The following is a 26,922-nucleotide window of genomic DNA, read 5'->3' on the forward strand; positions in this document are numbered from 1 at the left end:
GCAAGAGACAGAAACGAGCGTATAACCATGGCGATTAACTGATAGCTGTGGAATTTTGAGCACATAGTCCTCCAAACATTTGCATTTGTATTGTACTATTGTTTATGTAGCGAAGTTTAAAATGCAGTTTGGTAGGCCTAACCCGCATGCGAGGGCACCGCACAGTGAGGCTGAGGAACGGAACCACTCCAGCTAAGATTCCGCACCGCAGCAACCCTGGGATCCTGCTGTCAGCGCGGGCCGCGGGAGGGGAGATTCACTGGCAGCAGGGCCCCACACCCCTTCCCAGGCTTCCCATCTCAGAAAACAGAAGCCGATCTGTTTTGTTCTGCCGAATCAAAAGTGCGATATGATCGTCATCTCTTCGACAGCACCCGCCCAACCATCTCCTATAAATCCGATCGCCGCCACTGGCCGTTCGTCCCCCATCCACCCATATCCCACGCCACACCCTCACGCCGCCATACCTTTCCAACGCTACGCCGGCCGGAGGGACAGAGAGCCAGCCAAGGGAAGATGGCGACGTGCGCGACGGACCTGGCGCCGCTGCTGGGCCCGGCGGCGGCGAACGCCACGGGCTACCTCTGCAGCCAGTTCGCGGACACGGCCTCCGCGGTGGACGCCACGTACCTGCTCTTCTCGGCCTACCTCGTCTTCGCCATGCAGCTCGGCTTCGCCATGCTGTGCGCCGGCTCCGTCCGCGCCAAGAACACCATGAACATCATGCTGACCAACGTGCTGGACGCCGCCGCCGGGGCGCTCTTCTACTACCTCTTCGGCTTCGCCTTCGCCTTCGGCACGCCGTCCAACGGCTTCATCGGCAGGCACTTCTTCGGGCTCCAGCGCCTGCCCAGGACCGGCTTCGACTACGACTTCTTCCTATACCAGTGGGCCTTCGCCATCGCCGCCGCGGGCATCACGTCGGGCTCCATCGCCGAGAGGACCCAGTTCGTCGCCTACCTCATCTACTCCGCGTTCCTGACGGGGTTCGTGTACCCCGTGGCGTCCCACTGGTTCTGGTCCGCCGACGGGTGGGCCGCCGCCGGCCGCACGTCCGGCCCGCTGCTCTTCGGGTCCGGCGCCATCGACTTCGCCGGCTCCGGCGTGGTCCACATGGTCGGCGGCATCGCGGGGTTCTGGGGCGCGCTCGTCGAGGGCCCCCGTATCGGGCGCTTCGACCACGCCGGCCGCTCCGTAGCGCTCAGGGGCCACAGCGCGTCGCTCGTGGTGCTCGGCACCTTCCTGCTGTGGTTCGGCTGGTACGGGTTCAACCCCGGGTCGTTCACCACCATCCTCAAGTCGTACGGCCCCGCCGGGACCGTCCACGGGCAGTGGTCGGCCGTGGGCCGCACCGCCGTCACCACCACCCTCGCCGGCAGCGTCGCCGCGCTGACCACGCTGTTCGGGAAGCGGCTCCAGGCGGGCCACTGGAACGTGGTGGACGTCTGCAACGGGCTCCTCGGCGGGTTCGCGGCCATCACGGCCGGGTGCAGCGTGGTGGAGCCGTGGGCGGCCGTCGTGTGCGGGTTCGTGTCCGCGTGGGTGCTCATCGGCGCCAACGCCCTCGCCGCGCGCCTCAGGTTCGACGACCCGCTGGAGGCGGCGCAGCTGCACGGCGGGTGCGGCGCGTGGGGCGTCCTCTTCACGGGGCTCTTCGCGAGGCAAGAGTACGTGGAGGAGATCTACGGTGCCGGGAGGCCCTACGGGCTGTTGATGGGCGGCGGCGGGAAGCTCCTGGCCGCGCAGATCGTCCAGATCGTGGTGATCGCCGGGTGGGTGAGCTGCACCATGGGCCCGCTCTTCTACGCGCTCAAGAGGCTGGATCTGCTGCGCATCTCGGCCGACGACGAGATGTCCGGCATGGACCTGACGCGGCACGGTGGGTTCGCTTACGAGGACCCTGGCGACAATGCAGGGGTTGGTGAGTTCACGCTCAAGTCGGCGCAGAACCGTGTCGAGCCGCCGGCGAGCAGCAACCGGGTGTAAAATTCAGGAACGAATTAAAACCGAGATGAAGCTACGTGCTTGCCTTTTTTCTCAGTGTGATATCGCGTACCATATTTGATCTCGATCGTATCTGCCGCCACTGTTTGGGCAATACTTCGCCACTTTGGAGTCGCAATCGCAAGAGTTTGTGTAAACTATAGAAGAGCGTGGCGACGAAGCACGAACGTATGTGTGTGTGTTTTGGTTGGGGTTTTTGTGTTACATGCGTGTGTTTTAAGGTGCGTTTGGTTGAATGGATAAAGAGGGACGAAACTAGGCAGCCACAATTTCAGTTATGTTTGGATGAGGGTAAAGCAGGGGCAAGTTGAACCCTAGACCATTTTTCAGTGGTGGCGCCGTCCCCAAAAAACGAGCGGATGAAGTCGCCCCCGCCCCTGTCGCGGTGCTGAAAAAATCGTGTTGCCTCCCAACAAGTGACAAAACCACCATCCAAACAAAAACTGGGTTGGTTCCATCCAAGTTTATCCCTTCAACCAAACAAAAACAGTAGTGACTCTTAAGGATGACCCTGCCTCTAAATTAGGGATGACTCTATCTCATCCTATTTTGACTCCAAACCAAACACATCTTACAGTCCGGATATGCGACAGGATCGGAAAACAAAACGGGGGCTATCACTATCAGTATATCCAGTTGACTGCTACGTCTCCGCTGAGTGCTGATCGGAGGCAGCAGAAGCTGAGACTGAGATCGGGAACAAGTTTTGACTTCGTCGGTACATGTGCCCCCATCTAATTGATCTTATCAGTTTTCACTAACGTAATATATTGACTAGAGTTAAAAGGGAGGGGGAGAGAGAGATTGCATTTGTGATTAAATGCCCTTAATTCAATTTTAACTAGAGAGAGATTTAATTCCCTCCAATCCAGATGTAACCAAATAAGCACTAGGATTAAATCCTTTTCTATTTAATTTTGTGATTTTTAATCCCTTCAATCTTCTTCGAACAAACCATTAGAGACAAGGGCGTCCCAGAGGCCCTATGTGTTATAGCAAAAAAATATCAAGGTATATACATGTTCATATTTAATCTTCTCTAGCATTTTACTGTACATTACTATTACATCCAATACATTAAGTTAATACCTAATGCATTAAGTTTATAGAACACAAAATAAGACTTCAATAACTTCAATTTAAAAAAATTACTTATCCGATACAATTGTAACCAGAATAGCCAAAGAACTATATATACAGTGGTTGCATTAGGAAAATAATCATGTTGCTTAAAAATATAACATTAATAGGACACATCTTCTAGAATAAAACCTTATAGGAAACTCAACTCCATAAATAGGTCACTTGCATAAATTAGATTGTTCGTCTCGTTTAGGTGCGACCTTAAAATAGTGACAACAGGTATTGAAGCTCTTTTTATCTAACTGACTCCAATACGCTATAGGTAAATAAGAAACCAAATTTTTTTATAACGGTGATACTGTTAAATCTTCTTATAAGCGATAAATAGTTTGATTAACAAACATACCATTTTAACATTCTTGTGATAAGGAATCATTATTGTAGTACTACTCTTTTTTCTTCTTCTAAAAGTCTTGGACGCTCCGGGCACGGAAAAGGACAGTGAAGATGCATTTCCTCCATGGCAGCTGGAGCCCTTAGAAAGGCTCGAGCGGCGAGCGCCGTGCCTGCTTTTCCCACAACTGAGGCCGAAAAAGCAGCCGCCGCCAATCGGCGCGCACGCCCGTGGTGCGCGCCGTTTCATTCTCGGGGGCGGGGGCGGGGGCGGGTCGGGTAGCAGGAAAGCCCGGGCGGCCTGGCATTTTCGTTGAGAGATGCACCGCGCCAGCGCCACCACCGCGTGGGATCATATGGATAACGGTGGGTTCACGAGGATCCCGTTCCGGCGCGGCGCCCGTCCAAAACCCAACCCAAAGAGAGCTGCAACCGGCCATACGGCAAGGCACGACATCACAGCGAAGGCTCGTACGTGTCGACAAAAAAAAAACTCGATACCGACCTCTGGTTTCTATTGATCGGATGAGCCTACACACGGCTGCGTCTCGAATCTCGATCGCCTCGGTATTCTGATAGCCTAGTATCTGCTTTGCGCTCGCGCGCGCTGCAGTTATCAGTGATTGGACGGCTGCCGTCAAAAGTCAAAAACTACCTACCCCTCGCGCTGCAATGATCGAATGAATGATGTTTGGATTGGAATCTGGAAACCATCGCCTTTGCTTTGCTTGTGTGGTGTCGCGACACCCAAGCCGGCCTTTTGATCAAAGGCCCTAATTAACGTGCTACGCGCTTATCTCCCTGAATAAAAACATCGGTCAGGATATCTACTTTTAAACTACTCGGATGATCCCACTACCTGGGGGGGGGGGGGGGGGGGGGGGAGTTCTTTTCCTTCATCCTTTCCTTTGTTTTACCGCCGTCGTTTTCTCTAGACGACTCGTGCAATAAGAATCTACTACGGCGAAACATCATACTGCATGCTTTAGTTTTGATCACTACGCACTCTACTACTCTAGGGTGCAAGGCTGCAAGCACCGTCTTCCTTTCTTAACCTTTTTTCCTTTTCCTTCGATTTTGGGATGCCGAATGAAGCCATGGTCTGGTGCTCGCAACTTCACATGCATGCAACTTGGACAGAACAACCAACCGTGCCTGCAGAAGAGTTGCCGCCTAGCTCTCCCAAGATCGCATCGACGACAGTGGTCGGGCTACAGCAAGCTAGGGATGCCAGCGAAAGTGCAATCTAATCTACAGGGTAGGATAGGATAGCCGAAATTCTCTAAGTTCCAATTCCATGCTCTTGGTCTTGGATGCCCAGCCAACGGACCTTAACAAGCTCCATGCTTAACATTCTTATATATATCATGGCTGATGGTCCAACTCCAGCCCCGACTGCACGCGTGACTACTGCAACATGCAAATAATGCAACTTTTGCTTCGATATATATGGTCTGCTGCACTACATGCATGCAGCATGCATGTCGTTCCTGCAAATCTCGATCGCGTTTGTAATTTGTTCGTTCATGGTTCAAGGCAACACACCCGATACGCTGTTAAACGCATAGCTGGTGGCTATGAGCGAGCTGCAAATGGAATCGCCAAACACTGCTGCCTGTGAGCGATGAGGCTTCCTGATCAAACCAAATACGGAAATACCCCCTTTGGATGTAATATTGGAGTATCGAATTGGGAATTGGAATCAGCTTTCCTAAATTATTTTGTTTGACTGCACATGGAATTGAGATTTAGAATCAGAGACCTCATTCCTGGAATTGAACTATAACTAGAAACTCTCTCTCAATCCAGAGTCAGACCGTACAATTACAAACTCTAATTTGGTGACATCCAAACAATAGAATTGAAATTGTATATCATGGTTGATTTAGTATTCAACACAACACAATTCAATACCATACCCTTCAATATGGACATCCAAATGGAGCATAACTCAATTGCAGCAAGAAAAGAAGAAAAAATAATGAACACACGCTAGTACACTAACGCATGGCAAGGTCAGGCCAAAATCGAAGCCTCACCACCGCCATTGCCTGTCTGAGACTTTCAGAGACGACGGCGTGGGTGGCTTCCGCCGTGGCAGTATGCGCGCGAGACACTATTGTATTGTACGTACGATTCAAAAGCAGCCGAGAGATTCATAATTCAGCCAGTGATCGTCAACTAGTTTTGCCAAACTCTTGAGGCTAGTTCTAGCTGAGCAAGGCGGCGTCGAGAAGGGTACCGGAGTGCGAGCGGCTTCGTCCTCTTCCTCCGCATTGAACCCCACAGCTTCCAGGGCGGCTTCCTCCGCCTTGATCTCCCGCATGAAGGCATCCGCGAGTTCGAAGAGGAAGTTGTTCTCCAATGCTTCGGTGTCCGCCGCGTCGTCCGTGTCCTGGAGGATGGATTCCATCGCTTCGCGTGCCAAGGCAGCCTCATCGGCGTCCGCAGCCGCCATCTCCGCGAGCTCGCGAGCGAAGGTGTTGAAGCCAAGGGCTTCCAAGACAGCCTCGTCGGCGTCAGCAGCCACCATCTCCTGGGCTGTTTCCGCGAGCTCGCGAGCAAAGGTGTTGAAGCCAAGGGCTTCTAAGACAGCCTCGTCGTCGTCCGCTGCCGCCATCTCCTGGGCTATTTCCGCGAGCTCGCGAGCAAAGGCGTTGAAGCCAAGGGCTTCCGAGACAGCCTCGTCGGCGTCAGCAGCCACCATCTCCTGTGCTGTTTCCGCGAGCTCACGAGCAAAGGTGTTGAAGCCAAGGGCTTCCAAGACAGCCTCGTCATCGTCCGCTGCCGCCATTCGTGGATGATTTCCGCAAGTTCCCGGGCCAAGGTGTTGAAGCCAAGGGCTTCTAGGGCAGCCTCGTCGCCAGCGTCCGCCGCGACGATCACATCCATGAGAACAAACAGATCGAGGCACGCAACGCAAGCGCTAGCAGAGCAGCGATGGATCGATCGACGTTCATGGGTAGGCAGGCACCTGGACGGCTGGACCGCCATCTGGGAGATATATATATATATATAGTGGTGCGTGTAGGAATCAGTTTTTGTCCACGCCGATCGGAATCGGATCAGAATCAGATTAGATCCCGTGAGCGCCAAACTGAACTGTCTGGAGAGAAAATTGCTATCTCAAAACTGTCGTGCGCTTCGGACTTCGCTTGGACTTTCCAAGTAATTCGTGGCTGGCGAACTGCCGAGAGATTGGTGGGCTTCGCCAATTTTTGGCCCGATTAGATGGATGGCTGGACCAAAAATGAATAGAAACAAAATCTATACTACTCATTAAGAAGGTAAGAGTAGTCTACCGTTCTGCCGTTCTGCCGTCCCTCGATCTCCACCGTCCATCCCACGTCCATGTTTTTGTGCGTCGTCCGTCAGCCGTCCGCGTCGCCTCCCGTCCGCCCCTTCCCCGTCCACGCGAGCCTCCCTCTGCCCCCTCCCATTCGCGGTTCTCCGCACGCTGGCAACCGCTCCCTCTCTCCGCCTCCACCTCCTCGCTCCCGCTCCACTCGCTCCTGCTCCACCTCACCGCGCCTGCCCCCGCGCCGCGGCGGTCGCACCAGACGCCGACGCCGCCGCACTCCTTCCTCTCCCCCGCCGCGCAGGCGCTGGTGCTTGCCATCTCCTCGCACCCGCTCCCACGCTCGCGACCTTCCTGGCCTCCCGCCGCGACGAGCTCCTCCGCGCGGACATCACGTCCCTGCTCACGGCGCTGGAGCTCTCGGGGCACTGGGAGTGGGCACCCGCGCTCCTCCGGTGGGCCGGCAAGGAAGGTGCCGCCGATGCGTCGGCGCTCGAGATGGTCGTTCGCGCGCTGGGCCACGAGGGCCAGCACGACGCCGTCTGCGTGCTGCTCGACGAAATGCCGCTCCCGCCTGGACGTCCGCGCCTACACGTGGACTGCGCATCCGACAGCCAGTCCACCGAGTCCGAGGCCCCGGCGGCCGACGACTTCGCGGACGCCATCGTCCGGGGGCTCCGCTCCGACGACCGCCTCCTCTTCGCTCCCGCTCCACACCCTTAAGCAATCTCTCTGTTATCTGTAAGAAAAGGGATTCTTTTCTATCAAGCTGCTAACGGCCATTATTTGTATGGATCTGGGTTCAGATTCAACAAGACGCAGGAACACTTCCCTACTCTGAAGGACTACAACGATTATCTGGAAGAAGTTGAGGATATGAGTGAGTTGTTTCCCATGTTCGTTAATCTATTATTCTTGAATTATACAGTTGGGAAAAACTTAGCAGGTTTGAATTTTCTTTTCAAGCTTTCAACCTGATCGAAGGGATAAATGTCTAGGAGATTGAAGCAAAAATTGCAAGATACCAACAGGAAAATGCGGAGCAGATATACTTGTCCAGAGCTAAAAGGGTGTGTTTTGTCATGATCCGTGTTATAGTCTTATGGAGTACCAAAATTCCTGTTGAAATGTTTTACTCTAACATTTGACATACCCATATATCCGATTGAGAAAATTTATCTTCCATGTAATAATAGTGTGTTCCTTTGTAGGCGGAAGATCTTGCAGAAGAAGGGATCAAGGAACAGCGACCAGAGAAAGGCTGCGTCTGTCGCTGCTCCTACGGCTGCTGATGCTACGAACAAGAGGCCCAGGGTTAGTGCCTTCTTCCTCTTGGATGGCAGTAAGGTTTTTGCTAATCAACTGTGAGCCAATCTGGCACTGATTGGTACTAGATCCAATTAGTCTTAGCTTAGTAGCCCCCCTCTTAGATGAATCCTGGATCCGCCACTGCCTACACCACCGTGCTGCACGCTCTCTCCCGCGCAGGTCGGTATTGGCGTTGATACCTATTGTTTTTATATGTACATGGAAATAGTATATTACCTTACTGTGGTATGATCTGGCTAAGTTGTAGTAAGCATGTGGTTTCAGTAGTCCATGGTTGCTTGAAGAAAGAGCCATCTCAGTCAATTGTTCAACAACAAAATGTTGGCCAGTAAAGAAATAATGATTCGCAAGGTGGTTGAGTGCCAATGTATAATAAGGATAGATTTCAAATGATTTTTTCATTTTCTCCATTCCCCTCCGAATCCCACCAGCTATGGGCAAGTTGAAACACTTGAATTAGATAGAGGGGGAAACAGACAACTTTAAGATTTTAACCTCACACCTCTGCAGAGAATTTACCTTCATTTGTTTGCAAGTCCATGATTGCCAGTGCTACTAGAGCATCAACATTCTGAGGGTCCAACTGTAAAGTTTAAGTTATATTGGTTAAGGAAATGTATTTATCATAGATACAAATTTTCTGCCCAGTGAAAGAAATAATGCTAACCTCTAAAACTCGCTGAAAAGCTTGACGATCAATGAACATACTATTATTTTTCAGAGAATGTGGCATATTGACACTTCTCTGAAAAATATTGGGATCAATGAACGTACAATGCTCCACTTATTCAGTTCTCTTCCTCAATGGGTGGTTGTCGTGATGGTTACTTCTTGCTTTCATATGCCATTGTCTACAAGGTGTTTGTCTAAACAATATAATACTCTGTTGAATAGTTAGTGTTGGTGATCTGTACATGTTTTTAATGGAATTCTAATATTGTTATCTCCCAAATTTCTAGTACATTCCTGCCCGCTTTACTATTTTGTCAAGACTTGTACCCTGTAGGTGCCTACAATTGTTACAAATGTGTCACTCTCATCTTATAGAAGGATTAGAGGAGCCTAAGAATTTCATATGGTTTGATGGGCTGATGGCAACCAGTTAAATTCCTTGCCCAACTACGCAACTTAATTTAGAGACACAATTGCTATATAACTTTAGTGCCTATCATTAAAAATATAGTTTGTCTACTTGGATAGCAACAGTATCAAAATCTGACTACCTTATGAAGTTTGGAGTCTTCTCATTTCTTTTGGTTAGTGAGGGAACTTGTAGGGGGTTCTTTTTTAAGAATTGCCCCAGAAGTTTCTTGCCCATAAAGTTAGGTGTATGTTTCAATTTCCCTGGTTCTTTGATGACTGGATATTTTTATTTCAATGCAAACAGGTAGAATTCCGAACTTCATTTTCAGCAAAATGTGTACAAGCAAGCAGCATTCTGCCTTAACTTTCTTTCATGTAAGTATTTATTGAATTTTCTGATTGTTTTAGTGTTTACTACCTTGTGAAGTTTCTATTCTGTGGTGTAAGGTAGTATTAAGATCCTACAACATATCTAGGCAGACATGAAACTGAGCTGTCATAAAAAATGTCACACAGTCCTGAATATTACTTGGACAATTTCATAAGATAGAACTGGATTTTTTTTGAAGATAGGCTTCTTTTACTCTGCCATTTTTTTCATATTCTTACTTTGAGATGATATTAAGGAACCTTTTGGCTTCATAGAAATACAAAATTAAAAGTAGATGTGCCAATATTCTTAGTTTCGTGTAGTAAAGTTTTGAAGGTTGAACTTTAGCTGATGCATTCCTGCTATACTTGTAGGTGCATAGTTTTGTATTCATCATGAGTGAAGAGATGAAGAGACTTATTGCTTATGTGGAAGATCTCTACGAGGATACAAACTCATGCAACATGGTCAAGGTACAATGGTTCGACAAAGTTGATGAGGTTGGTGTTCCCTTGCCCATGGATTTCGATGACAGGGAGATCTTCTTCTCTATGGGCCGTCAAGATCTCAATGTAGAATGCATTGATGGATTGGCTGCAGTCCTGAGTGTCCAGCACTACGAGAAGTTCAAGGGTGATACCAGATACAACTTGTGGCAACCTTATTTTTGCTGTCGGCAGATTGATAATGGTGACATCAAACCTTTTGATGTCACACAGTTGCAAGGCTACTAGAGCCAGGAAGTACTTAGGACCATGTTCAATGCAACTTCCTCTCTGAAGGTGCGTTTCAAGGTCCCTAAATCCAGACCCAGTTCAGATGGAGGGCTGAAGAGGAAGCGTGATGCATTCAACGATGATGCTAATCCACAGAAGTTCATTCCTTCTGGTGCTTCTACTTCTAGGTTTTATGGTGAGAACATCCAACAATTGTGTCCTGGTTGCCATGTGGAAGTACTCTCTCAAGATAGTGGTATAAGGGGATGTTGGTTTAGATGTTTGATTCTGAAGAGGCATAAAGATAAAATCAAGGTGCGCTACCTAGAACTTCAGGATGCTGATGAGACTGGAAACTTGGAGGTGCGTTCTGTTCAGTTCTCTATAATTTTGTTTCATGCCATTGGAGTTTAGAGCTGGAGTTTGACCTAATGTGATGCTTGAAGGAGTGGGTTATGCTAACACGAGTTGCCAAACCTGATCAACTGGGTGTACATTTCCTTGGAAGGCCAATGGTTCGTCCACAGCGCGTGGAACAAAGCAAGGCCTCATGCTTTGATGTTGGAGCCATTGTTGATGCGTGGTGGCATGGTGGCTGGTGGGAGGGAATCGTGCTGTGCCAGGTGGGCAGCGGGCGTCTACAAGTTTATTTTCCAGGTAACTTCCTATTCCTATGATTATGGGCAATTCTTTTATACTATGCATTTTGTGAGCAATTAGTGTATTAAAACAGTGTACCTTACCTTTTTTGGTTATTCATCATAGGAGAAAACCGAACAGCTGAATTTGGTGAAGATGAGCTGAGGTGTTCCCTTGAGTGGGTTGGTAACAAATGGAATCCTTTGAAGGGAAGAAAAGATGTCACAAGCAAGCTGACCTCCACTGCAGATTGTGGAAGTGAATGTTTGATTGGGAAACAAGATCCAATGAATTTTTATGTGCCTAAAAATTCAGAACCTCAACTAGAGAGACATCAATATGACAAGGGGGGTATTGAGAAATCTTCAGTCAGCATAATTTCACGAGATCAGAAACATGTCCTTGCCGACCTGACTAATGATTTGAAGTTAGATAACTTGAGGTGGAGGCAAAGAAAGCAGTCGGACACAAGCAGTGGAAGCAGCAGCGGGGACATGGACTTGTTCAGCCCCAGCCCCAGTGGAAGCTTTGGTCAGCATAATTTAGTGCCTGACGAGGAGACATGCAAGAAAAGTGGAGAGCAGACTTTTATGGGTGTGCCTGTGCAGGTTCCCAATCTTGTGATGTCCAGGTGATCTTTGTACTATTTGTGTCAATTTTGCTTGTGTTTCAGTGATCTTTTGCCTGCAGCTGGGTCATGCTGTTTGTATTTATGTGTTCGAATCCCTCACCTTGTTTGGGTTCACTGGACATGCCTGCTTGCTGCGGTTCTACTCCTTGTTAATAGGTGGTTTTGCTATCAGGGACGGATCCGGCCAGCGGTGGGGCGGGGTGGGGCGGGCGGAGCTCAGAGCCTCCCTACAGCTTCGGATCCCATCCCATGGAGTCTCACTAGCCTTCCTTAATCTAAAAAGTAGTCTGCCTCCCCTCGTTCTGCCGTTCTGCCTCCTATCTATCTGGACCGTCCGTTTCTATTGTCTATGCCATCCAGCCGCAAGCGCCCCTTCCCTGTCCAAGCAAGATCCAGCCGTGCCCGCCCCCTCCCCCTCCACTAGCCGCATGGATCCTCTCTGCCTTTAGTTCCTTACCTCTTCTCTCTCTTTGCAGGTCTGCAAGGTAGTACCATCGACGAGGCTTCTCCATCCCCTCCAGCGAGCTCCCCTTCCAAAAAACGTGGTGAGGTATGCCTGCCCTCATTCCTTACCTCTCGTACATGCCCTTAGTACTAATATCGCCATAGATGGTGCATACAAAACGAAACTGCTTTTGTTGACCCCGTGCAGTAGGATTATTGCTTAATAATGGCGGTGAATGAAGGAATGAACGAAAGTAAACTTTATGCAACCTGTTCTTGGGCCCAAGAATCTCTCTATATTGACTGAAACTTAACAGGTTTTCTGAGTGAGCAAACCATGACGAGATCGAGATGTGGCCTCGGTCCTGTTTTTTACTGTGAGCTACTAGCTGAAGCTGACCCTTTTCAACTGCATCTATTGCATGGATTATACACGGGCGTCGTCGCAGCGAGCAGCCCGCCCCGCCGGTAACAATCTCCGGAATCCTATCATTTTCGTGGCTTTGTTCAGGGATCATCGTCAGTCACATGCTTTTGATGGATCAAAAGCGACCGCATAGATAGCACAGAGTGGCATATCCTCCCTTGGGGCAATTTTCAGAATTGTCTTGATATTTTAGGAACCATTTTTCTTTTGCATTTGATGATGCATTTATTGATTTCACACCAGTTGACGTGTGGTCTGTGGGCTGTATCTTTGCGGAAATGGTGAACCAAAAGCCACTATTCCCTGGTGATTCTGAGATCGACGAACTGTTCAAGATATTCAGGTTCTATGTTTGTGCTGGCGTTAGATTTCTTATCTTGTATTTGCACATTTTAGGTTTATCTGATTCTGTTTGTGTCATGGTCACTGTTGAAGGGTGCTAGGTACACCGAATGAACAAAGTTGGCCTGGAGTCAGTTGTTTGCCTGACTTCAAGACTGCTTTCCCCAGGTGGCAATCTCAGGTAAGACAACAGCATAAGCATTTCGCTGCTGGGCACATGTGGCAAGTGCATTGTGTATCCTCATCCATAGCTTATAATTTGTGTTTGTCATATGTATCCCATGCCTTCATTCCAGGACCTGGCAACAATAGTCCCAAATCTTGAACCTGCTGGCTTGGACCTTCTCTCTGTAAGTCAAATGGATTGCTGATCATGACCGCTGCATCGTATATCCTCACTGTATTGAATTCACCTATTTCCGTCTGCTGACAGAAAATGCTTCGATATGAGCCAAGCAAAAGAATCACAGCTAAGCAAGCACTTGAGCACGAGTATTTCAAGGACCTTGAGATGGTACAGTGACCTGCTAAATGTGCTTGGTGTTGCTTTGGCATTTGTAATTGTATGAGCTGAGTCGCTCATTCCTTTTTATGGGCGTCTGTACTCTCTGCATTTTTGTCGTTCAACTGGATATTTTGAACCTGGTGTGTTTTGAGATGTATTAAGGAATATCAAATAGATTACCGCCTTGGTCTCTATTTACTGAAAGTAAATATCCTCCATGTTTATTTCCTCCGAAGCATCCATGGTTTCCTTCTCTTTTGTGTGCATCACGTAATGCCGATATAAGGTAGTGTTTGTTTCGGGAGCCGGTTGGAATGGGCCGGTTGGGATGGAGTGGCTGTGTCTAGGAGATTTTAGGGAGTCGAATGATTCCTCATTTGAACATAATTTTTCTTTTTTAGTCTTTCTATATGAAACTAATCCAAATAACGACAAAAATATCCTCCATGTTCAGAACTCTATTTGTACTTATGTTTGCATAGGCTACCATGCTCTAATTTCACACGAGTTTTTGAGATACTTCTTGGCACTTGTATTTTTTTGTCATTGAAGCCCATATGCTCTGCTTTATAAAGGTATATGTTGATAGATGCCTTATTTTCATTTTTATTTATATTAATACCCTATATTGTTTTTTTGTTTTGAGGAATGAAGTGCATAGGAATTTTGTAGTGTGGGCGATGATGCTTATCTTATTCTGTGGGATGCTCAAACTGGCATTGACTCAATTAATTCGATGCTTGTCTTATTCTGTGAATTTTAATATATTTTATCATAATATGTTCTTCCGTAGCAACGCACAAGCATTTACCTATATTGTAATATTTTTCATATGTCTGTGTATAATCAAACTCTTTGATGCCAATGTCATGCAGATTGACGATGATGAAAAAATTACAGTGATTGACTTTCCGCAGATGGTGTCTGTTTCTCACCGTAATGCCCAAATGTATGAAGCTTCTCAGATAACTAATGTGAAAGTGTCTTGCATTTAAAAAAAGGAATTTCACTTTTGCAGGTTTTTTGACCGAGACATTGAATGCATCTACAAGTTCTTTAACAAAAGGTTATAAGATATGCAAGAAAGCTTCAAATGAGCCTAATTTGGTAGGCTTGTTTTCTTATTGCGATTTCTTTTCTTTCTGTTAGATTCAATCTGAGGTCAGTGAAAAATGAAGAACAAGCTAGATCTGAAAATGATGATGAAGGAAACAGCAGACCTTCCTTTTTGTCCGTGGAAAAGGGTGCTGGTTCCTTGGACAAGGAACTAGCTGCCAGTGGATTTACCAGGAAAGAGCAAGTGGATATGGAGAAGGTAGGTCAGATGTTCCTGCAAATTTGTTACTCATGTATACATTTATAGATTGTTTTCCGGCTTAGTTCTCAGGTACCCTTTTTTGGCAAACTTTCTTACAGTACACCGAGGAAGTTGTTGAAGGGCATGATTCCAGTTCAGATGATGAGAATGATGAGGAAGTACGTCTGCCTAGCAAGTTAGTTTGAACATGTGCAGACTGTACCAGTGACCAGGTCGTCGGGCCAGTCTCTGGTTAGGGGTCACTGTTATTGAAGTGTATTTTGGTTGTCTCTCAGGACAGTTCCGATGAGCCTGATTGTGATCTTACCCAAGTGATTCAGAGGCGCCTGGAACTTTTTCTGAAGAGGTTAGTTGTCTTCCCATCAGAATGAACAAACAACTTCTGATTGCATTTTCTTACATCTGTTTTCACCACACAGCATGGAACAAGTTGTAGCGTCGAGAACAGATTGGAAATTCCTCCCTCGGGTGGCAATGGAGTGGTTATGGCACCGCTCAAATCTAGGATCAAGACGTTTTCCACGGAAGTTTTACATGTAGAGTAAAAAAAAGGTCCTGCTCTCGTGTTCTCGTGTAAAACTGGATTCTGTTCAATTCTTACTGTGGAGCTATGCTTCCTAGGTAAAACTTCTCGATTTGTATAACTTCTTGATTTGTATAAAAACTTCTCCATTTACATATTGGGAAGTCTATATGTAAAACTTCTCGATTTGTATATCAGTTATGCTTCCTGTGGAGCAAGGAAGCGAACGCAAGTCACCCTTTTGTATTAGTGCATTCTGTTCAGTTCTTACTTGATCATCCCGTGTTCTCGTGTGTGCCATGGCCGAGTGGCAAGCTCAACACTGGTATTATTGTCTTGTCTCAAATGAAGTCCGGTTCCACAAGTTAACCGGAAATCTTCATGGATGATAGCTGTGTCTGATTCTTTCGCGCATAGGGCAAGTAACGCAAGTGATAGCTGTGTCAGTTTACCCCCATTTTCTTGGGCATCACTTGTCTCAAATAAAGTCCATTGGAGGTTCGCAATTTATGTTCCGTGGCATCGCACGGGCACCTACCTAGTGAATACATTAATTTGGGTTGGGATTTTTTAGATAGTTTGGCCTACAGCAGTTTTAGAAGTTTCTAAATTTTATAAGGTAGTTTTCAAAACTTATTTTGCAACCATTTTTGAATTATAGTTAGAAAGTACATTTAAACTACTTTTAGGGTCAAAATTATTTTTTTGAAACATTTTAAAAACCTACTTTGTTCAAATTCAATTAAAAAATTTGTGCACCCATTTGAATGAATATAATTGTCTATAACTGTGCGCAGGCTTCACTTTCACACACCGGCCCTTCCACGATTTGTAAGTCACATGCCTGAACGTTGTAGCGGGTGAAAAAATAGATACATTCTTTGTTTTAGTAAAAACTATATACCTAAAAGTATCTTATAATTTAGAATACATTGTTTGTTATGGCTTATAAATCTATATAGTTTTTTCTAAAATTAATAAATAAAAATATAAACTTTTGACTGCGTCACTGCATGCGCACGTCAATTTACCATCATATAGGGCTTTGCCACGTGAACGAACGATAGGCGACTGAGCAACTCTAACAAATAGTGTAAATCAACCCCAAAAGCATTAGCAGGAGAGAAAAAATGTGTTTTGTCCCCTCCAACAGGCCCCCTTCTTCTCCTCAATCTCTTCGTGTCCCGCATCCGGTGGCGTTGGTCATGCAAATATGCGCGCCCTGTGATTTCCCCTATCGCTGCAGTGCCCGCTCCCGTGGCTGCTTTCCCGCGCTTTTTGCCTCGCGCGCCGTAGTGGTGGTGTGTGGAACTTGGAAGGCGCGAGCGCGCAAGCCTCTGTGGGCTGCCGCAGAGGTTTCTGCGTCCGAGGAGCAAGACGCTCGATCTGAAGTGCACGAGGTGGCGACAGAGTCTTCTGTGGTGCTGGACGAGGTGGGGGGACATCGATCCGCAGTGGAGGCACGCGGTTGTAACTTCTGCGCTGTTAGCCGGGGCAGGGGGCTCCATCCGCGATGAATGTGCGCGCCCGTGGCTTCTGCGGTGGTGGCCGAGGCAGGGGGAAGCTCGATCCGCGGTGAAGGCGCGCGTCCGTGGCTTCTGCGCTGGTGGCCAAGGCGGGGGAAGATGCCGATCGCACGTGCTGGTTCTTCAATTCCGCCGTCGCCTTGCACCGGAGGTCGGATTCCCCAAAGGCATATGGTCGGCGACGGATCCATCACCTGCGATGGTGGAGAAGCTTTGCGACCAAGAAACCAAGGTGGAGGACCATCGCTCCCTTTGTTGCCAGGCCCTTCCGGGGTTGTCCAAGATCCATTTGCATCGTCCACGTTTGGAAGCAGCGATGGCTTCTCTACATCCTTTGACTGAGCTGCTCATGGTATGAAACTTTACAATTTTCCATCGATTTACATGTACTGTTAAATTTTCATGTTACTGTGTTAGTCTGTAAGTTAAGCGTGTCTGATCAAATTTGAATTAGCATATGTTGTGATTTGAGGAGAGTTTGTAGTTACAAAACATGAATGTAATAGGATAATAGCTATTGCAGTGTTGTCGCATTAATTTGTTTTTGTCCATGTCAGTTGTTTATAACTTGATTAGAATTGTGATGGTATGTTATTTGGTTGTCCCTCATTTACATTCTTGTTGATGGTGAATTCTGGCAATGCGAAATTGTTAATTCTTACCTTTACACATACAATTTTGGTTCCTGAATTGTCTTTGTTTCTGAATTTTGTGTTTCTGAATTGTGGTTTCTGAATTTTTTTCTGCTTATCTTTATCCGTGCATGGTATGAATTCTGGTTTCTGAATTGTCTGTGTTTCCTAGTGCATGACACTTGCAAAGAGATGGACATCCCCCATCTAGAGTCTCATTAATCTGTCCAAAGTAGAATGTTAGGACTATCAAGGTGTAGCAGCATGTAGTAAGATTATTTACTAACCAAGATATGCATATTATTAAAGGGTCTGATTGATTCCTGAAGGGAGCTTTATACAGACTCTACAGTGGTTATATCATGCTATTCCAATTGAATTTACCATGTAGCATGTAACTACTGAACAGTACACATTAGTTGTAGCACTTGTTACATTCTTTTCTTATGATGTTTATGTTCAAGTCATATCAACTGGATGGTTCTCTGTTAGCTACTTCATTATATCCCATGATATTGAGTGCCAAATGGCTATTGCGCATTCACTTAGTTGTACCACTTGTATGTTGCTTCATTCAAAAACTTGTTATTATGTTGACTTGTGACCGAACTTTGATTTATGCACTGAACACCTAACCTATATCTAGCTTATGTACCCTTTTTTAGATGTAGTTCTAGGCAATGGATACTTTTCAAACTTGACTATGGATGACAATAGTCAAGGGGATGTTCATGCTAATAAGCAACACATGTCCTGATATTCAGTCTCAGTCAATGCAAGCTGGAGCAACAGCCCCCACGACGAGGCCAAATCATAAGAGATAAAAAAAAATCAGTGGTCAGGATGATGAAGTTTAGGTGTTAGCTTGGTTATATATTAGTTTAGATCATGTGGTTGGCAAATATAAAAAAGTAGGAAGGTATTGGTCTCGTATCTACGAGTACTTAAATGAACATAAACCATGTCAATCACAGCGTACCTTTAATTCTCTTATGCACCGATGGGAGACAATTCAGAAATGTGTTAACAAGTTTTGTGGTTGTTTATCAAGGATTGAGTTAAGACGACAGAGTGGTAGTACAATGCAAGACATGGTAATAACTAATCATTATGAAGTATCATATTTGTAGTATTTTTTACTTGTTCCTAACATATGCAAAACTCTGGACAGGTTGCACAGGCATGTTCGTTGTGCAAAACTCTGGACAGGTTGCAAAACTCTGGACAGGATGCAAAATCACTATTTGCTGTCACGGCTACCAGTTTGCATTTGTGACTTCGGTTCCTGTAATGGTGGGCGAGAGAAAGTAGGTGTCAGTAACTGTGTGGTAATTATTAGTATGAACTTATCTCAGTAATTTGTGTGGTAATTGTTAGTATGAATGTATATCAGTTTGGTTCCAATTGCTACTTGTCTTAGCACATGTTCTCTGTCAAATTGTTATTTGTCTCATTAATTGTTCTGTCAAATTATTACTTGTCAATTTCAGTACTTGTCTGTGTAACTAGTGTACCAGTAACAGATACCATATGTGAGGGTTCAAGGAGCAGCAACTCTTAAACGATTATGTTGCTGCACAGGGTTGAAGGAAATCCCCAAGCACAAGCCATTTCTCCCAGACTTCACATAAAAACAATAGAAACTTAAACCGGCATCTCATGGGGGCGTTCAAATCAGCTTTGGACAACCTGTTGCTCAAAGAAATCCGCCTCAATGGTCGTCGTTACACTTGGAGCAATGGCCATGCTAGTCCAACTCTAATAAGGATTGACAAAATCTTCTGCACTTCTGAATGGGAGATGTTATTCCCCAATTGCTACCTGCACTCCCTCCCGTCCCTCATGTCTGACCACACTCCGCTTCTCCTACAGGGAGAGCTGACGAGAACATGTAGCCCCTCCTTCCGTTTCGAAAACTTTTGAGTAAAGATGGAGGGATTTAAAGAGGCCGTCCAAGATGCATGGTCCAAACCTGTATGCTCCTCCTGTGCGCCACTAAAACGCCTCCATATCAAGCTAGCACGCACTGCAAAAGGCATCAAGGCGTGGCACAAAACCAAGGTTGGAGACACGAAACTGCAACTTGCAATTACTAAAGAGTTAATCCTCAGATTGGAAACTGCCCAAAAAGATAGATTGCTCACGTCGAAAGAATCGGACTTCCTGAAGGTGCTCAAGGCCCGCTCCCTTGGACTGGCGGTGATTGAGAAATCGAGGACTCGCCAACGGGCCCGACTTACCCGCATTCGATTAGGCGATGCAAACACTAAATTCTTTCATCTCACTGCCAGCTCCAGAGCGAGGAAGAACTATATCCAATACCTGCAGCCCACCATTGGGAATCTGGCAGTGGCCCATAATGACAAAGAAAAACTATTTATGACCATTTCAAGTCACATCTGGGGACAACCCCACCCAGAGAGCTCACCCTCAACTGGTTGGCGCTGGCCTTACCGCGACACGATCTCTCGGCCTTGGAAGCGTCGTTCTCCCTGGATGAGGTGAAGGAAACCGTCTTCTCCATGCCAAGCGATAAGGCCCCGGGGCCAGACGGTTTTACAGGAATTTTTTCAAGGACTGCTGGGACATCATCAAAGTGGATGTGTTGGAGGCCTTTCACCAACTCCATGCCATGGATGGAGCTGAATTCAAGTTCCTGAACTCTGCGAATATCGTGCTCATTCCAAAGAAGCCAGATGCTAAGTCAGTGGGAGACTACCACCCTATTAGCTTGATCCATAGCATAGCAAAAATCTTCTCCAAATTACTTGCTAATCAGCTGGCCCCCTTCCTGAACAACTTAGTCTCCAAATCCCAGTCTGCATTCATTAGGAAAAGGTGCATTCAAGACAACTTCTTGTATGTTTAAAACGTGGTCACGAGGCTACATAAGCAAAAAAAAGTCGGCGCTCTTCCTGAAGCTCGACATCCAGAAGGCCTTCGACTCTATGAACTGGGGATATCTCCTAGAAGTCCTACATGCCATGGGATTTGGGCCACGCTGGCGTGAGTGGATCTCCATCCTGTTTGGTACGGCCTCTTCTAGGGCCTTGCTCAATGGCACCCAAGGGCCAGGTATCCTGCATAGGAGAGGGGTGAGGCAGGGAGACCCCCTCTCCCCTATGTTGTTCATTCTCGCCATTGACCCGGTGCAGCGCATCCTTGAGCTGGCAACCCGACAAGGAATCCTCTCCCCCCTTCCGCTGAACACAACCAATCTTAGGACGTCTCTTTATGCTGATGATGCTGCTATCTTCATCAACCCCTCTAGGGATGAAATTGTGGCGGTCAAAGACATCCTACACGCCTTTGGATGCGCCTCGGGCTTGGTTACTAACCTTGAAAAGAGCTCCATCCACCCGATCCGGTGTGAATACATCGACCTTGATCATGTGCTCCAGCCATTCCACGGGACTCGGGGGAATTTCCCCTGTCGTTACCTAGGTCTCCAACTCCATACCCGACCACTTTGGAAAATCCACATTCAACCACTCATTGAAAAATTGGCAACCGTCTGGCAGGATAGAAAGGAAATCTTCTAAACCGAGCTGGCCGGCTCACGCTCGTATCTTCTGTTCTGTCCTCCGTGCCCACCTACCACTTATCGGTTTTTTCCCTCGCGGTTTGGGCACGCAAACGCATTGATAGGATCTAGCGCTCCTTTCTTTGGAAAGGGAAGGCCGAGTCAAATGGTGGTCACTGCCTCGTCGCATGGCCACTAGTTTGCAAGCCCAAAGCCCTCGGCGGCTTGGGGGTTCTCAACCTTGACAAGTTCGGGCGCGCCCTTCGCCTTCGCTGGCTTTGGAAGGAATGGACGAGAGACGATCACCCTTGGAAAGGTTTCGAAGCGCCTTGTAACCGGGTTGACAGATTGCTCTTTAGCGCCTCCACTACTGTCACAATTGGGGACGGTAAGACGGCCAAGTTCTGGCACGATAGTTGGCTCGATGGCATGGCTCCAAGAAATATAGCCCCGCACCTCTTCAACCTAATCCCGAGAAAGAACAATTCGGTTGCCCACGAACTTAGCGGACAACATTGGATCAAAACACTAAGAAGTAGGATCACTTCCAGTGTTCAGATTGAGGAGTTTGTCTCTCTTTGGACTAGACTCTGGGATTTCCAGCTGCAACCTGACTCACTGGATACCATTTGTCGGCGTTTCGAGACCGGGGGGTCCCTGGGCCGACGAGTGAAATGTCGCCGCGTGCCCCAGCCCAGATGGGTCGGCGCGAGGCCGAGCGCGAAGGGGGGAGAAGGCGGCCGGAGACGGGTGTGAGAGAGGTGGAAATCCCGCGGCCTTCGTGTTCGTCCCGCGCTCAGGTCGGGTGCGCTTGCAGTAGGGGGTTACAAGTGTCCATGCGGGAGAGAGAGCGAGCGGCCTCACGCGAGCGCCTGTCCCGTCCTCTTCCCCGCGCGGCCAACCCTCTGTAAGAGGGCCCTGGTCCTTCCTTTTATAGGCATAAGGAGAGGATCCAGGTGTACAATGGGGGTGTAGCAGAGTGCTAATGTGTCTAGCGGAGGAGAGCTAGCGCCCTAAGTACATGCCATCGTGGCAGCCGGAGAGGTTTTGGCACCCGGTTCGTGTGGTGTCGTGGCCGTCGGAGGAGCGCTGAAGCCTGGCGGAAGGACAACTGCCGGGGCTGTCGAGTCCTTGCTGACGTCCTCTTGCTTCCGTAAGGGGGCTGAGAGCCGCCAACGTCATAGAGCGTGTGGGGCACCATCATTACTTGTCTGGCGGAGCGAGCCAGATGGGACGCCGGTCTTGTTCCCCGTAGCCTGAGTCAGCTTGGGGTATGGAAATGATGGCGCCTCCCGTTGACGTGGTCGGTCCGCGCCCTAGGTTGGACGATGTGGAGGCTCCTCCGAGGTCGAGGTCGAGTCTGTCTTCCGTGGACGAGGTCAAGTCCGAGCCCCCGGGTCGGGCGAGGCGGAGACCGTCGGCTGAGGCTAGGGCTGAGTCCGAGCCCTGGGGTCGGGCGAAGCGGAGTTCGTCGTCTTCCGGGGCTGAGCCCGAGTCCGAGCCCTGGGTCGGGCGGAGCGGAGTTCGCCGTCTTCCGGGGCTGAGCCCGAGTCCGAGCCCTGGGTCGGTCGGAGCGGAGTTCGCCATCTTCCGGGGCTGAGCCCGAGTCCGAGCCCTGGGTCGGGCGGAGCAGAGTTCGCCGTCTTCCGGGGCTGAGCCCAAGTCCGAGCCCTAGGTCGGGCGGAGCGGAGTTCGCCGTCTTCCGGGGCTGAGCCTGAGTCCGAGCCCTGGGTCGGGCGAAGCGGAGCTTCCTATGGTGCCTAAGGTCGGGCCTGACTGCCTGTCGGCCTCACTCTATCGAGTGGCACAGCAGTCGGAGCGGCGCAGGCGGCGCTGTCCTTCTGTCAGGCCGGTCAGTGGAGCGGCGAAGTGACTGCGGTCACTTCGGCTCTGTCGACTGAAGGGCACGCGTTAGGATAAAGGTGTCAGACCACCTTTGCATTAAATGCTCATGCGATTTGGTCGGTTGGCGCGGCGATTTGGTCAGGGTTGCTTCTTGGCGAAGACAGGGCCTCGGGCGAGCCGGAAGTATGTTCGTCGCTGGAGGGGGGCCTCGGGCGAGATGGAGATCCTCCAGGGTCGGCTGCCCTTGCCCGAGGCTAGGCTCGAGCGAGGCGTGATCGAGTCCCTCGAATGGACCGATCCCTGACTTAATCGCACCCATCAGGCCTTTACAGCTTTGTGCTGATGGGGGTTACCAGCTGAGAATTAGGAGACTTGAGGGTACCCCTAATTATGGTCCCCGACAGTAGCCCCTCGAGCCTCGAAGGGAGTGTCAATACTCGCTTGGAGGCTTTTGTCGCACTTTTTTGCAAGGGGACCAGCCTTTCTCGGTTGCGTTTTGTTCCGGTGGGTGCGCGCGAGCGCACCCACCGGGTGTAGCCCCCGAGGCCTCGGAGGAGTGGTTTGACTCCTCCGAGGTCTTAATGCCTCGTGCAATGCTTCGGCTGGTCTGGTCGTTCCCTCATGCGAGCTGGTCGTAGCCCGGGTGCACGGTCGGGTTCCAAGTTCTCGGGCTGGTATGTTGACGCTGTCAACGGTTTGGCCGGAGCCGGGTTTGCGAGAGCAGCCCCCGAGCCTCTGCACAGGGCGAGAGGACGGTCAGGGACAGACTCAACTTTTTTACATACGCCCTTGCGTCGCCTTTTCGCAAGGAGGAGGGGGGAATGCGCCATGTTGCCCTCGGAGGGCGCCGAACATGGTGTCTCCGGTGAGCTGCTGGCGGGTAATCCGAGCGGACGTCCGTGCCCCATTTGTTAGGGGTCGGCTAGAGGCCTAGAGGCGCGTGAAAGGGAATTAGGCTTACACCTATTTCCTAAATGATTTTGGTGGTTGAATTGCCCAACACAAATAATTGGACTAACTAGTTTGCTCTAGTGTATAAGTTATACAGGTGCCAAAGGTTCACACTTAACCAATAAAAAGACCAATAATTGGGTTCAACAAAAGAGCAAAGGGATAACTCAAGGCACCTCTGGTCTGGCGCACCGGACTGTCCGGTGTGCCACCGGACAGTGTCCGGTGCACCAGAGGACTCCAAGTCAAACTCGTCACCTTCGGGAAAATCCAGAGGCGCTCCACTATAATTCACCGGACAGTGTCCGGTGCTCCTAGGAACGACGCCTCAGGAACTCGCCAGCTTCGGGAATTCGCAACGACTAGTCCGCTATAATTCACCGGACATGTCCGGTGTGCACCGGACTGTTCGGTGTGACAACGGAGAAACAGATATTTCGGCGCCAATGGCTACCTGCAGCGCATTGAATGCGCGCCAGCGCGCGCAGATGTCAGGCACGCCCATGCTGGCGCACCGGACACTCTACAGTACATGTCCGGTGCGCCACCGGACATCCAGGCAGGCCCAGAAGACAGAGCTCCAACGGTCGGAACCCAACGGCTTTGGTGACGTGGCTGGCGCACCGGACATGTCCAAGTTTTCCACCCCACATTCATGGCATCCAAGTTTTCCACTTCTCAACCACTTACAAGAGCTAGGCATTCAATTCTAGACACACCAAAGAGATCAAATCCTCTCCAATTCCACACAAGGCTTTAGTGATTAGCGAGAGAGATTTGTCGTGTTCTTTTGAGCTCTTGCGCTTGGATTGCTTCTTTTCTTTCTCACTTGTTCTTGTGATCAAAACTCCATTGTAATCAAGGCAAGAGGCACCAATTGTGTGGTGGCCCTTGCGGGGAAGTTTTGTTTCTGGTTTTGATTTGAGAAGAGAAGCTCACTCGGTCGGAGGGACCGTTTGAGAGAGGGAAAGGGTTGAAAGAGACCCGGTCTTTGTGACCACCTCAACGGGGAGTAGGTTTGCGAGAACCGAACCTCGGTAAAACAAATCCTTATGTCACACTCCTTATTTGCTTGAGATTTGTTTTGCACCATCTCTCTCGGACTCAGTTTTATTTCTAACGCTAACCCGGCTTGTAGTTGTGTTTATATTTGTAAATTTCAGTTTCGCCCTATTCACCCCCCTCTAGGCGACTATCAATTGGTATCGGAGCCCGGTGCTTCATTAGAGCCTAACCGCTCGAAGTGATGTCGGGAGATCACGCCAAGAAGGAGATGGAGACCGGCGAAAAGCCCACTACAAGCCACGGGAGCACTTCATCGGAAGAGTCCCGCACCAAGAGGAAGGAGAAGAAGAAGGACTCCTCCAAAGGGAAGGAGAAGAGATCTTCTTCACACCACAAGGAGAAGAAGGAGAAATCCTCTTCCCACAAGCCGCATCGGAGTGGGGACAAGAAAAAGAGGATGAGGAAGGTGGTCTACTACGAGACCGATTCTTCATCGGCATCCACCTCCGGCTCCGACGCGGCGTCCGTCACTTCTAAGCGCCAAGAGCGTAAGAAGTATAGTAAGATTCCCCTACGCTACCCTCGCATTTCTAAACATACACCTCTACTTTCAGTCCCATTAGGCAAACCACCAACTTTTGATGGTGAAGATTATGCTAGGTGAAGTGATTTAATGCGATTTCATCTAACCTCGCTCCACAAAAGTATATGGGATGTTGTTGAGTTTGGTGCACAGGTACCATCCGTAGGGGATGAAAACTATGATGAGGATGAAGTAGCCCAAATCGAGCACTTCAACTCCCAAGCCACAACCATACTCCTCGCCTCTCTAAGTAGAGAGGAATATAACAAGGTGCAAGGGTTGAAGAATGCGAAGGAGATTTGGGATCTACTCAAGACCGCACATGAAGGTGATGAACTCACCAAGATCACCAAGCGGGAAACGATCGAGGGGGAGCTCGGTCGCTTCCGTCTTCGCCAAGGGGAGGAGCCACAAGATATGTACAACCGGCTCAAGACCTTGGTGAACCAAGTGCGCAACCTCGGGAGCAAGAAATGGGATGACCATGAGGTGGTTAAGGTTATTCTTAGATCACTCATCTTCCTTAACCCCACTCAAGTTCAATTAATTCGTGGTAATCCTAGATACACACTAATGACTCCCGAGGAAGTTATCGGGAATTTTGTGAGCTTTGAATGTATGATCAAGGGCTCAAAGAAGATCAACGAGCTTGATGATCCCTCCACATCCGAAGCACAACCAGTGGCTTTCAAGGCGACAGAGGAGAAGAAGGAGGAGTCTACACCAAGTAGACAACCAATCGACGCTTCAAAACTCGACAACGAGGAGATGGCTTTGATCATCAAAAGCTTTCGCCAAATCCTCAAGCAACGGAAGGGGAAGGATTACAAATCCCGTTCCAAGAAGGTTTGCTACAAGTGTGGTAAGCCCGGTCACTTTATTGCTAAATGTCCATTATCAAGTGACAGTGACAGGGATAACGACAAGAAGGGCAAGCGGAGAGAAAAGAAGAGGTACCACAAGAAGAGGGGCGGCGATGCCCACGTATGCCACGAGTGGGACTCCGACGAGAGTTCCACCGACTCCTCCGACGACGAGGACGCCGCCAACATCGCCGTCACCAAGGGACTCCTCTTCCCCAACGTCGGCCACAAGTGCCTCATGGCAAAGGACGGCAAAAGGAAGAAGGTTAAATCTAAATCCTCCACTAGATATGAGTCCTCTAGTGATGATAATACTAGTGATGAGGAAGATAATTTGTGTACCCTTTTTGCCAACCTTAACATGGAACAAAAAGAAAAACTAAATGAACTAATTAGTGCCATCCATGAGAAGGATGATCTCTTGGACTCCCAAGAGGACTTCCTAATCAAGGAAAATAAAAAGCATGTTAAGGTCAAGAATGCTTATGCTCTAGAGGTAGAAAAATGTGAGAAATTAACTAGTGAGCTAAGCACATGCCATGACACTATTGCCAACCTTAGAAATGAAAATGCTAATTTATTATCTAAGGTTGATTCTCATGTTTGTAATGGTTCAAATTCCAATTCTAGAGATGATAATGATTTACTTGCTAGGATTGAAGAATTGAACATTTCACTTGCTAGCCTTAGAAATGAAAATGAAAAATTGCTTGCTAAGGCTAAAGATATTGATGTTTGCAATGTTACTATTTCTAACCTTAGAAGTGAAAACGATATATTACATGCTAAGGTTGTAGAATTAAAATCTTGCAAACCCTCCATATCTACCATTGAGTACACTTCTATTTGTACTAGATGTAGAGATATTGATATTAATGCTATTCATGAT

The 26,922-nt window shown here is 48.4% G+C and overlaps 2 protein-coding genes and 4 long non-coding RNA genes across 7 annotated transcripts; 5 read left to right on the forward strand and 1 right to left on the reverse strand.

The window, feature by feature from the left end:
- Window positions 1–430: 430 nt before the first annotated feature.
- On the forward strand, window positions 431–2,039 carry LOC100273369 (ammonium transporter3). The gene has a single exon (NM_001147808.1). It carries the CDS (start codon window positions 517–519, stop codon window positions 1,984–1,986), a length of 1,470 nt encoding a protein of 489 aa, NP_001141280.1. The 5' UTR covers window positions 431–516; the 3' UTR covers window positions 1,987–2,039.
- A 5,532-nt stretch (window positions 2,040–7,571) lies between these two features.
- LOC111590868 (uncharacterized) lies at window positions 7,572–8,006 on the forward strand. The gene is made up of 3 exons (XR_002750005.1): window positions 7,572–7,658; window positions 7,745–7,848; window positions 7,990–8,006. It is a non-coding gene; the product is annotated as an uncharacterized lncRNA (long non-coding RNA).
- A 322-nt stretch (window positions 8,007–8,328) lies between these two features.
- LOC103646218 (uncharacterized) lies at window positions 8,329–8,807 on the reverse strand. Its single transcript, XR_562063.2, has 3 exons — window positions 8,775–8,807; window positions 8,627–8,690; window positions 8,329–8,538 (listed from the first exon to the last, which is right to left on the reverse strand). It is a non-coding gene; the product is annotated as an uncharacterized lncRNA (long non-coding RNA).
- A 1,001-nt stretch (window positions 8,808–9,808) lies between these two features.
- On the forward strand, window positions 9,809–11,550 carry LOC103648516 (uncharacterized). The gene is made up of 4 exons (XM_035965048.1): window positions 9,809–10,060; window positions 10,161–10,639; window positions 10,723–10,933; window positions 11,042–11,550. The coding sequence occupies exons 2-4, from the start codon at window positions 10,316–10,318 to the stop codon at window positions 11,548–11,550; spliced, it is 1,044 nt and encodes a 347-aa protein (XP_035820941.1). The 5' UTR covers window positions 9,809–10,060; window positions 10,161–10,315.
- Window positions 11,551–12,654: 1,104 nt separating this feature from the next.
- Window positions 12,655–13,080, forward strand: LOC109944490 (uncharacterized). The gene is made up of 3 exons (XR_002267530.1): window positions 12,655–12,760; window positions 12,853–12,940; window positions 13,056–13,080. It is a non-coding gene; the product is annotated as an uncharacterized lncRNA (long non-coding RNA).
- Window positions 13,081–16,203: 3,123 nt separating this feature from the next.
- On the forward strand, window positions 16,204–18,739 carry LOC100276649 (uncharacterized). Of its 2 annotated transcripts, XR_562064.4 has the most exons (3): window positions 16,204–16,983; window positions 18,315–18,357; window positions 18,435–18,739. It is a non-coding gene; the product is annotated as an uncharacterized lncRNA (long non-coding RNA). The 2 variants fall into 2 exon arrangements; XR_004856166.1 differs by having other exon boundaries at window positions 16,204–18,357.
- The last annotated feature ends 8,183 nt before the right edge of the window (window positions 18,740–26,922 follow it).

This window comes from Zea mays, chromosome 2 (genome assembly GCF_902167145.1).
Source record: "Zea mays cultivar B73 chromosome 2, Zm-B73-REFERENCE-NAM-5.0, whole genome shotgun sequence".
Classification (NCBI taxonomy): Eukaryota; Viridiplantae; Streptophyta; class Magnoliopsida; order Poales; family Poaceae; genus Zea; species Zea mays.

Bases quoted from the DNA above. Each gene is read 5' to 3' on its own strand.
- LOC103648516 (XM_035965048.1), top strand. From the start codon at position 10,316: ATGTTCAATGCAACTTCCTCTCTGAAGGTGCGTTTCAAGGTCCCTAAA. The intron at 10,640-10,722 runs GTGCGTTCTGTT...TGATGCTTGAAG, and splicing joins ATGAGACTGGAAACTTGGAG to GAGTGGGTTATGCTAACACG. The intron at 10,934-11,041 runs GTAACTTCCTAT...TATTCATCATAG, and splicing joins TCTACAAGTTTATTTTCCAG to GAGAAAACCGAACAGCTGAA.
- LOC100273369 (NM_001147808.1), top strand. From the start codon at position 517: ATGGCGACGTGCGCGACGGACCTGGCGCCGCTGCTGGGCCCGGCGGCG.